The sequence below is a fragment of the Lactuca saligna genome, chromosome 4 (genome assembly GCF_052625555.1).
Source record: "Lactuca saligna cultivar CGN05327 chromosome 4, ASM5262555v1, whole genome shotgun sequence".
In the NCBI taxonomy this organism is placed as follows: domain Eukaryota; kingdom Viridiplantae; phylum Streptophyta; class Magnoliopsida; order Asterales; family Asteraceae; genus Lactuca; species Lactuca saligna.
The window spans coordinates 198,351,826-198,363,323 of NC_136420.1; the positions used below are offsets into that span (position 1 = coordinate 198,351,826).

General features: G+C 32.6%; 2 protein-coding genes across 2 annotated transcripts; both read left to right on the forward strand.

Moving 5' to 3' along the window:
- The first annotated feature begins 304 nt into the window (after window positions 1-304).
- Window positions 305-3,547, forward strand: LOC145043228 (putative protein phosphatase 2C 55). The gene is made up of 6 exons (XM_078991809.1): window positions 305-493; window positions 1,209-2,086; window positions 2,160-2,484; window positions 2,557-2,706; window positions 2,800-3,093; window positions 3,197-3,547. The coding sequence occupies exons 2-6, from the start codon at window positions 1,338-1,340 to the stop codon at window positions 3,215-3,217; spliced, it is 1,539 nt and encodes a 512-aa protein (XP_078847935.1). The 5' UTR covers window positions 305-493; window positions 1,209-1,337; the 3' UTR covers window positions 3,218-3,547.
- A 5,783-nt stretch (window positions 3,548-9,330) lies between these two features.
- Window positions 9,331-11,192, forward strand: LOC145038989 (cytochrome P450 CYP82D47-like). Its single transcript, XM_078987163.1, has 2 exons — window positions 9,331-10,287; window positions 10,412-11,192. The coding sequence occupies exons 1-2, from the start codon at window positions 9,331-9,333 to the stop codon at window positions 11,042-11,044; spliced, it is 1,590 nt and encodes a 529-aa protein (XP_078843289.1). The 3' UTR covers window positions 11,045-11,192.
- The last annotated feature ends 306 nt before the right edge of the window (window positions 11,193-11,498 follow it).

Consider the following 11,498-nt stretch of genomic DNA (forward strand, 5'->3'; position numbering starts at 1 on the left):
AAAGTTAATTACTCTCAAAAGTCATTTTCCCATTTAAAAACCTACTTTAGAATCAACATGTTGGAATCCGTATTTACACGACCAATTAAAGTCAAATACCTCAACCCAAAGATCAAACAATTTATCTAACATGATATATCCGAACACAATGCGAAGTGTAACTTATACATGACAAATAATTGGATATATATTCAATTCCCTTTATGTAGATCCAATTCTATTCATTTCATTTTCACTTTCTGCTATTCGTTCTGCCAAATGTCCCCAGTTTTGGATTTTGTTCGGACCGACTTGTTTCTTAAATTACTATATTACCCTCAGCCTTTATGTTATATCCTCCGCCATCACCCGGATCTCCGGTCTTTTTCAACGTGAGGTTAGGGCTTTAATCACACCCCAAAAGCCCGGAGCCGCCGCCTTCTTCGCCTCTATTGACATCGATATTCGCAGTCAGCCGTGAACTCGTAGCTCATCGTTTCTCCACAGTCACAAGGTAATCTTTACTTCCATGATATTGACAACTATTTTCATTTCTGTAACATTGAAATCCCATTTCTGTTGACGAATTAAACGAATTTGAAATCGATTAGTTAGTTCCATAGTTTCTTTCATTCGTCAGCGAATCAGTATTTCCCGTTCGTCTACGTATGATATATCAGTATTTGTTGAGTAGGGAATTGATCTCGGACAGTTGTGTCGTGCTTTCGTTCCTAGGGTTGAAAATTAATGTTCGACAGAGAGGATTATTGATCTTATGTGTACAAATTGATGCACTACTAGTAATTAATTAGGCGAAAAGAGCAAATAACGAAAGTTTAACATCACGAAGGATTTGCGATAAGAGTTGAGGTCATCACCACAATCAAATTGCAAACTGTTGAATTTTATTATGATGAGGAATTATACCAGTATATAGAGGACCTTAGAATATTTAAATTTCATGAATAGATCAAACATGGAAACAAAAGCAACAAAATAAAAGAGAAGTAAATTGTCTGTTATTGGTTTACCTTAGTTAATTACTAACAAAGTTATCCACAAAACGGTAGTTTTTCATTTATACAAATGCCTTCAGATAACATCTGTCACATTTGAACATCCTTCTTTGGATTCAACATACCATTGGCTTTGCTGTTAAATATTTTTGTCACTGCTTTGATACTAATCAATTTGCATAACTTGATTATGAAAAACTATTTTTAAACCAGGTTTTTACATATACTCAGAGGGAGTTGGTTGGATTGGATCCCAAAGATAAATGTGCTTGGAGTTATGAGATTATACCTTGCATGCTGTGATATTACTTCTACACATACTGTTGCAAAGGTAAAGGCAAGATGCCATATAAATATCTTTCAAGACTTAGAGGCTCATTCAGTCAGGGGATTCACAGAACCAATATAACTCTAGAAAGCACCCTTCAGGGCTCATTTGAAGTTCTTCTCTGCCATGGGAAAACTTTATTTGGTAACCCAAGATTCTACTCTGTACCATTTCTAGAACCTGGTGACCTAAATACCCTTCTTCAACACTATACTGCATGTGCTTCTCAATTGAACTTACAAACAAGTAAAAAGAACAACCTTTCTGTTCTTGGAGCTCTTTCAAGAACATTCTCAACCCCATCTGTATCTGGACCTTCATTTCAAGTTTGTGGCTATCACGCCGATAATCTGCTATCCAATCCTAATCATTTCCAATCTGTTATCACCAATCATCACATCCCCATGTCTCTTTCAATTTCAAGATCTTTACTAGGTGGTGGATCATTACACAACTTAGCTTCCACTCATGGACACCTCATCGATAATTCCAATCTTTCTTTTCCCACCCGAGGTTTCCATAGTTATCACAAGATCACCATGAATTCAAGAAACAACAAAGAATCAGAAAGCTTCTCTCTTTACGGATACTTCATCTACCATGTTGCCAAAACAAATGGCATCTCCAACCCGTTTCTTGATATCGACTGGAAAAGCTTCCACATCTCATCCCCAACTTTTCTAAATTCCGGAACTGCCCCTGATGTGTTCTCAGACAACAACTCTCTACGCCATGATCGGCTTACATCCTCCGATAGTGATGGGTAATTTTTCCTTTTTTCTTTTTTCTTACAATTGTTTAAAGAATATGAAAATAAAATAATCTCATGATTACAGAAAGGCGTTATCGGATAGATCAATGAAGCTGGTTTCTGGATCATGTTATCTACCCCACCCTGAGAAGGAGGAGACAGGTGGCGAAGATGCACATTTCATTTGCTCTGATGAACAAGCAATAGGGGTAGCAGATGGGGTAGGTGGGTGGGCCGACCTTGGTATTGATGCTGGGAAATACGCACGTGAACTTATGTCAAATTCAGTAAACGCAATACAAGATGAACCTAAAGGCTCTGTAGATCCCACTAGGGTTTTGGAAAAAGCTTACACCAACACTAAATCTAAAGGATCCTCAACTGCTTGCATTATCGCACTCACAAATCAGGTATAATTACTTAATTAGTAATTAATTATTCACTTTCCAATAATTAATTAATTAACATTGTTAACTTTATAGGGTCTTGATGCTATTAACTTGGGAGATAGTGGGTTTATGGTGGTGAGAGATGGATGTACTGTGTTTCGATCACCAGCACAACAACATGATTTTAATTTCACGTATCAGTTGGAGAACGGAAGTAATAGTGATTTACCAAGCTCTGGTCAGGTTTGTGATGTGAAAAGACGTATTTACCCTTTTTGACTGGTTTTGTATTTGATGATGCATGTATGATGTATCATGTTCATGCATTGCATGCAGGCATTTTCGATTCCGGTTGCTCCAGGGGATGTGATAATAGCGGGAACAGACGGGCTGTTTGACAACTTGTATAATAATGATATAACCGCGATTGTGGTGCACGCGGTTCGAGCGGGGTTGGACCCGCAGGTGACGGCTCAAAAGATAGCGGCTCTGGCACGGCAAAGAGCGATGGAAAGAGACAGACAGACGCCTTTTTCGGCTGCTGCTCAAGAAGCTGGGTATCGTTATTATGGTGGGAAGCTTGATGACATCACTGTTGTTGTCTCCTTCATCACCTCCTCTTCCAAAACTGTAAATCTCTCTCTCTTTCTCTTTCTCTTTTTCTTTCTTTCTCTTTCTCACACGTGTGTAAATTGGGATGTGAAGTTTGATGTTGTTTGTGATGGGTGTGCAGGATGAGTCATCGAGTTGTTGATGTTTCGTTGAAGGAGTTAATGAATGGATTCAGTGTTACATGGAGTGGTGGATAGTGATAGCTGTAAATAAAAAGAGTGATTAGTTATGTTGTTGAACAAGGGACAAGGAAGATGGGAATTGTTGTTCGTTTACGTCTTATAGTGTCTTCTAGGTTTTGGAATAAACTGGACGCTGACCTTTTTTGGGTGATTCATTTCTATTCAGATCTTTTTTCAACTTAAAAAAAAAAGTTATTTGGATTATAATGAATTGGGTTGAGATGTACAAAGCATTCATCAAATCTAACAATCTTTGACATCAGGATCTCAAAATAATGAGTTTGTATTTATCTTCTGTGTTCACGTATTATCTGATATGGATAGATCAAAACGACTGTATGATTCTGTCAAGGGTTGAGTATATATTTTTTCTAATGAAATATCACTTTGTCTGAGTTGGTGCCATTTTGGATTTCGGATATATGTAATCTGTGTAATGTCTCATTTGCGTCAAACATTTGCAATTCTATCGCCTATTAAATCCGAAATCTTTAGTGCTACCGTTTGTTTGATTAATTGATACCTTTTTATGGTGTTTCATAAATATTAATCTACTTGGGTTTTGTTAAGCTTTATGTGTTTTGCTACATAAAAAACACAATATTGTGGAGTCTGAATTTTTTTGTGTGTGTGTTTTTGTTTTTGACTTTGTACATGTTATTGTTATTTTGGACTCGAATTCTTGTTTAGGAAAACGTATGGAGTTTGAAATCTTGGATTTTTGAATTCTGTCACGTCTAAGCGTTTTGAAATGAAACTTCAATCCAAAATGCAATCTTTTGGATATGGTTGTTTTTGTGAAAATACCTATCAAATATTGTGGCAACTATTTTTCATGTGTAATGGCTTGTATAATAGGATGCAAATTTTGTAACACTTTCTGTCTTTGCCTTGTTTGTTTATAATTATTTAACTACTAGGTATTAGGGATGTTATTCGGGTCGGAACCGAACCGAACCCCGAATAAAGGTACTTATATGAACTGAAAACCAAACAAAATGAACATTATGGGTTCGACTCGGTTTGGGTATTATTCGGTTCGGTTCTGGTCCGAATAACCCAAATAACATGCACAAGATGATTAATGAACTGAATAACCCAAATAACATTTACTATGTGGTCATAAATATTGTATTTTTTATAACTTTTGTAGCTTATGATAAACGCGAATAACACGAAGTAAACTATTCTTGATATATAAAATGTAAAATCCAACTACCACAATCTTAAGATACAGTTATTAAGCAACATATAAGTATATAAGTTAAACATTAAACATTACGTATGTATTTTGGATAACGTTTGATAGAACACAAGACTGAATAAGTAATCACGCAAGGGGAAAAAGAATGTGACTTTTCATATTCGGTTCGGTCCATTTGGACCGAATAAGCCCTTATTCGGGTTACTCGGACCGAATAACCCGAAAACCGAATAAGCCTTATATAGATACCTGAAAACTGAATCGAATTGCTTATTCGGGTCTAATTCGGTTCGGTTCGGGTTTCCGGGTCAAATTCTCATCCATACTAGGTATATACCTGCGTGTTGATTCTGATTATTTGAATACTAGATGTGTGTCCGTGCGTTGCGCAAAAACACCTATGTAGCTGGAATCTTTACAAATATATGTTTTCTTAAGTATAACAATAACGTGTTAAATTTGATATAATAATTCGTATACTAAGTTTGTATAAAATATTGATTATTTAGAATTATATAAATATATATACATCTATTATAAATGAATAATCTTAATCGTTTGAATAATTTGTATTTGTGGATTACTTATTAATGAAAATAAAAAATAATATATGGTTTAATCGTTTGAATAACTTTTACTCGTGAATTAGCTTAACGTTTTAATTTATATCATTGTAATTATTTAAAACATTAAACATTGTTTTTTTTAAAGATAGTAATATAATCATTTATATAGACTTATTTTTAACGGTTGCTATTTTGCAAGTTATTTTAAGCTAATTATTTGAAAACTTTTAATGATTATAAAAATATATTTGGAAATATTTTAGTTAAATTGAGATTACAATTTAGTTTTTATATTTAACACTAAAATTTATTACTTTTAACCATTCACAAAATATTATTTGGGTTTTTTTTAATTGGAATAAAAATTTATATTTAAATTGACCATGTAATGTTATATTTAAATTAATAATTTAAGTATTTTATGCAAGCTGTTAAAAAGTTGTAGCTTTTAACTGATAACGTTTTACATAGAGCAACATTTTAAATCTAATAAATTAAGTATAATATGTTAAAAGTTAAAAAAATAATTTTATAAGTAGAAGTAAATATATTATTCTAATATCGAAATTTAGTTTATTTATGTAGATTTGATATTAATTTAACATTATTAACCAATTTATAATCATTATTAGAAAGACATTACAATTTATCACTTTTAACTATTTACAAAATATTTTTATGGGGTTTTTAAGTTGAATTGAAATTTATATTTAAGTTGACCACTGTAATGTTATATTTAAATTAACAATTTAAGTATTTTATCCAAACTTTTCAAAAGTTATAGCTTTAAAATGATAATGGTTTATATACAACAACATCCTAAAAATAATAAATTAAGTATAATATGTTAAAAGTTAAAGACATAACTTTATAAGTAAAAATAAAGATATTATTTTAGTATTGAAATTTAGTTTATATACGATTACACATTAGGTTATATATTATTTAACTTTATTAACTAATTTAGAATCATTATTAGAAAGAAATTGAAAAGTCATTAAAGTTTCAAGTGAATGGAAAAATGCTTCATTTATAAGTATATATATAGATATAGATATATAGACTAGGCGAATACTCAAGTGTTGCGTAGAAAACAAAAACATATATAAATCTTATAATAATTTGATATAAACAATGTTTGTTTTGAATTATATATATATATATATATATATATATATATATATATATATATATATATATATATATATATATATATATATATATATATATATATATATATATATATATATAGAGAGAGAGAGAGAGAGAAAGAGAGCTAGGTTCAAATGTTTCTAGCAACTATTGTGTTCCTAAATACACCAATCACAATTTAGCAAATAATTAAATAGTTAATTAAATAAAAAAGGTATTTTTGGGGTTTTGACACATTAAATTAATGATATCATTTAATTAAATCCCTTCAATTAAGGAAACAAAATAATTAGGTTTGACATAATCTCTCTCTATTATCTTACGTCTTCTTCACCTACAAAAGAAAAAGAAATCACAGATCTCGACTTCATAGTTTCACCATCATCTCCATTGCCGATCACCACTCGCACATACACACCAACACCAAATTCTTCAGTCTTCAAGGAATCAAAGGAATTCAAGAAACTATGCAGGTACTAAATAGTTGTAGGTTCGGATAGTACACCGGCTGCCCTCAATTTGAATCTTCTCCTATCATGTTTCATGGAGGATTTCGATTTTTTTGTAAGGTAGATTGTTCTTGATTTTCCATTTGTTGTTGATACTTGATTCTTCTTGATTTCCATTTGTTCTTGATACTTGATTGTTCTTGATTTTCCATTTGTTCTTGATACTTGTTTGATCAAGTCGGATATGGTTGAAGAAGTTCCTGTTATTTCAATTTCATAATCCTTTTTTCTCTTTAGATTGTTAGTTTTTTTAATGCATCTTAATGTCGATCATTCTGCTAGAATGGAATATCGAATTCTAATTGTGTCAGAATAGAATCTTGAATTCCTTGTCAACTTAAGCAGTGAATTACCGTAACGAATTCTGTCAAAATAGAATTGGTTTCCATTCTTGACATCCTAAATAATGAAACATTACATTCTTTTAGAATAATCTACATTGCAAGTTTAGGGATGATTGTTAATGTTGGTTTGTAGAAATTATAGTTATATTCTATTTGAAAGTATATCACATTCTATCAGAATTTATTGTTTTATTCTATTCAATACACTAAATTTTTTTATATTCAAAAGTTGATTATGTTTTCTTTGTGAATTTAGGTTTTAAAGAGGTTGTCATTAATGTGGAAAATAAAGAAAACACGTAGAACGATATTGTATTCTAGCAGAATGTATTCTGGCAGAATTTATAAATTGTTTATTAACAATAATATTCTTTCGAAATGTATTAGTGTTTTTGTTAGATTTTGCAATTTTTTTTTAACCATTTTTAGTTTTGATCTTTAATAATAAATGCAATCCTTAAACCATTATTAGTCATATTTTTTTTAGAATGAATATAATAATTGTTTATAATTTTTTCGTAACAGATGAATGAAAATAGTGATTCTTAAAAAATAAAATCAGTATTCTTTAGAAAATATTATTCTTAATAATATGTTGCATAATTCTTTGAACATGTTTAATATAAAAAGTATCTTGAATGAAACAATATTCTGCCAGAATAAAACCGCAAATTTATTTACTAGTTTATTGTTGACTATTTTCATTATGACAGAATAAAGTCGGTTATTATTAAAAATAATATTAAAATTTAATTAGAATTAATTTAAAAAATTAATTTTTTTAAAAAATAAAGGAATTAATGATCCCTTAAAATCTAAAAATTTCCTTTTTTAAAGTAGGTAATTGACCAAAATACTCTTTTGCTGAAATTTGTGTGATTATATTGTGACAACCCGATATTTCGAGTCATTGTAATGTAACACCAGTCAAATTTAGGTCAAAATATAACTTTCTTAAAATCTTATTTGGGTTAAAAAAAAAGTGGTAAGAATCGTAACAAGGTTTTCATACATATAAATTACACAAAAATCCAAGTTATAACGAAGAAGTTATAACCATTCTAAGATTCCCGAAAAACCGGCAATACGGATAGACGTAAAAACGCGAAGTTTCGATACAATAGTTTTTAGCCTTAAGTATCTAAATGAAAGTTGTAGATATCATTAAACCGTGAGCGTACATAAAAAGAACGTCAAAATCTGACTTCGAATGAGGAAGTTATGATTTTTCTAAGATCCGGATATAGCAGTAGACAACTAAAAACTCAAAATCGAGATCAAGAGACTTTTGGCCGAAACAACCTAAATAAGAATCGAATGTCTCGACCAAAGTAGCGCAACGGTAAAAAGTCTGGCAAAAACGTTCGAGATCCATTACCCACCTCTATTAAATAATAATAATAATAATAATAATAATAATAATAATAATAATAATAATAATAATAATAATAATAATAATGGAAATTAATAAATCAATTCATATTCCGTATCTATTATGTAGCTATTTTATTCCGTTAGTAATCCGTAGCTATTCGGTAGGTAATTACCTACAGAATACCTACACATGTTCTTCCATCGCTAATATGTGGTTATTCCTTAGGTATAGCTATGGAATAGCTATGTATTTATTTCCATTGCTATTTCGTAGTTATCACATTACTAAATTAAGACATTCCAATTCGTAGGTATTACATAGGTATTATCTACGGAAATATTCCGTAGATAATTTGTGTAGAAAAGCACCAATTTTTCTAGTAGTGTTTATATTCTTTGATTTATGCTATGGGGATGGTGGTGTAAGATTGTGGGTTGTGGTTATGGTTGCAATCAATAGAAGGCTTATGCGATTCCAACATATTTACCATAAATATGCACGTTTTTTTGTACCCTTATTTGTGACGGTTAATTTTTTTTTTTTTTTTTTTTTTTGGTGTGGTTCGGTAACTTCACAATCAAATGAAGGTATATTTTTATGTGGTATTTGTTTCTACAGTTCGATAACCTCGCCTATAATAACCCATCAACAAATGTTAAATTAACCTTTTTTTGAAACTAAATTACCGTTATTATTATAGAAATTATATATGACTATCTATTTGCAACTATCTACTTTGATTATAAATTTTTTTATTAGGGATCTAGCTATAGAACGAAATAATGGACTGGGAGCCACTTTCATAATGTGTTGGACTCTTACTATTAAATACTACACAACTATAGCAGTCATGGAGTTATATCTGTATATAATATAAACTTTCTATATCATATCTCTCAAAGTGTGATTTGAACACAGAAGACATGGAGTTGTATCTCCCGTTCTCAACAACGGTAGCAGCCATCTTTTTGGCTATTGTACTTACATCCCTGCTGCAAACCTTGAAAGTAAAGAGAGGAAACAAAGGGAAGAACAGAGAACCACCTCTAGCGAAAGGTCAATGGCCATTAATCGGACACCTACACCTTCTTGTCGGATCTGCACCACCTTACAAGGTTTTTGGTGACATGGAAGAAAAATATGGGCCTATATTCACGATCAAGCTTGGTGTTCATCAAGCTTTGGTAGTGAGTAACGCGGAGATAGTAAAAGAGTGCCTTACCAGGAACGACAAGGTCTTTGCAACTCGACCCAAGTCAATGGCATCAGAACTCATGGGGTATAACTACGCCATGTTTGGTCTTGCTCCATATGGGGACTACTGGCGACAAGTGCGCAAGATAGTCATGCTCGAGATTCTCTCACAGCCACGAGTGGAGATGCTTGGACATGTTCGAGTATCCGAGCTTAGAGCGTCAATGAAAGATATATATGATGCTTGGGTAACGAACAAAGAGAGTGAGAGTTTAGACATGGTAAAGGTGGACATGCAAAAATGGTTTGGGAACTTAATACTAAACGTTATTGTAAGAATTATTTCAGGAAAGAGGTTCTTGCTCATGGATGAAGAAGGGGTTCGGTTTCAAAATGTGACTAGGAAACTGTTTGAGTTATTGGGCGTATTTGTGGTGTCTGATTTCCTTCCTTATTTGAAACGTTTTAGCCTTGGTGGATACGAGAAAGAAATGAGGAAGACAGCAAAAGAGATGGACGACATCTTTGAAGGTTGGTTAGAAGAACACAAGAGAGAGAAAGAGTCTACGCACCAACAGGAAGGCAACCAAGTCTTCATAGATGTTCTTATCTCCATTCTTGAAGGTGCCTCCAAAGAGGATTTTCCGGGCTTTGACCATGATACAATAATCAAGGCCTTATGTTTGGTAAACTTAATCTTAAACTTGATCAAATGATCAATATATAGCTATTACCTAATCATATTTTATCTTATGAGTTATAAAAATACTTCGACTTGAGTAATATTTATTTTTAATCTAAATCTTACAGAACATTCTAACGGCTGCCTTGGACACAACATCTGTGACTCTAACATGGGCTCTATCGTTGTTGCTGAACAACCCAAGAGAATTAAAAATTGCGCAAGATGAAATTGATGAGCATGTTGGAAGGAAGAGACCAGTAGAGGAGTCAGACATGAAGAACTTAGTCTACCTTGATGCAATCATCAAAGAAACGTTACGTTTATACCCGGCTGGACCTCTTGGGCTTCCGCATGAATCCATGGAGGATTGTATTGTGGGTGGCTACAACATCCCGAAAGGCACACGTTTGGTGCTAAATCTTTGGAAAATGCATCGTGATCCTAACATATGGTCAGATCCATACGAATTCCAGCCACAAAGATTCTTGACAACCCATAAAGATATTGATGTCAAGGGAAAACATTTTGAACTACTTCCTTTTGGAGGTGGTAGAAGAATGTGTCCTGGTTATCACTTCGCTCTCCAGGCTTTGCGATTAACATTGGCTACATTAATCCAACAATTTGTGATTAGTAAACCATCAAATGAACCCGTTGATATGAGCGAATGCTTTGGACTGACTACAAGCAAAGCAACGCCACTTGAGGTCCTTCTCGCACCACGTTTATCCCTTGATATGTATCCTATTGGTGCATGACGTATAAACGGGAATCCGATAGGAATGTGGAAGGAATTGAACAAGAAAGATGAGAATCAATATATGGTACTAAATATGTTAGCTTCTTTTATTGCTTGTGTGTATGCATAGATTGAGTACGGAGTACAAGAATAAAACCTCAATATTAGTGGGATATTTATGATTGTTTATTAGTATTTGTATAGAATATTTGATGTATCAACACAATCAGCAAGCATAATCTTTATGGTTTCAGAGCTTCAGAATCCCTAATCTCTCCTCCTCCTTTTTCATTGCCACCGATCCTTCTCTTCCTCGGCACGTCTTCCATTTGTCTTCTCTCCTTTCGGTGTTATGGCTCCATGAAACGAAAATCCTGATGCAAACAAAAATCCATGCATGTGCCTTGAACGTGTTGGACTATGTCGACAGTTCCGTACTAGGCCCTACTGCCATCGACGAAGCCACTAGGACT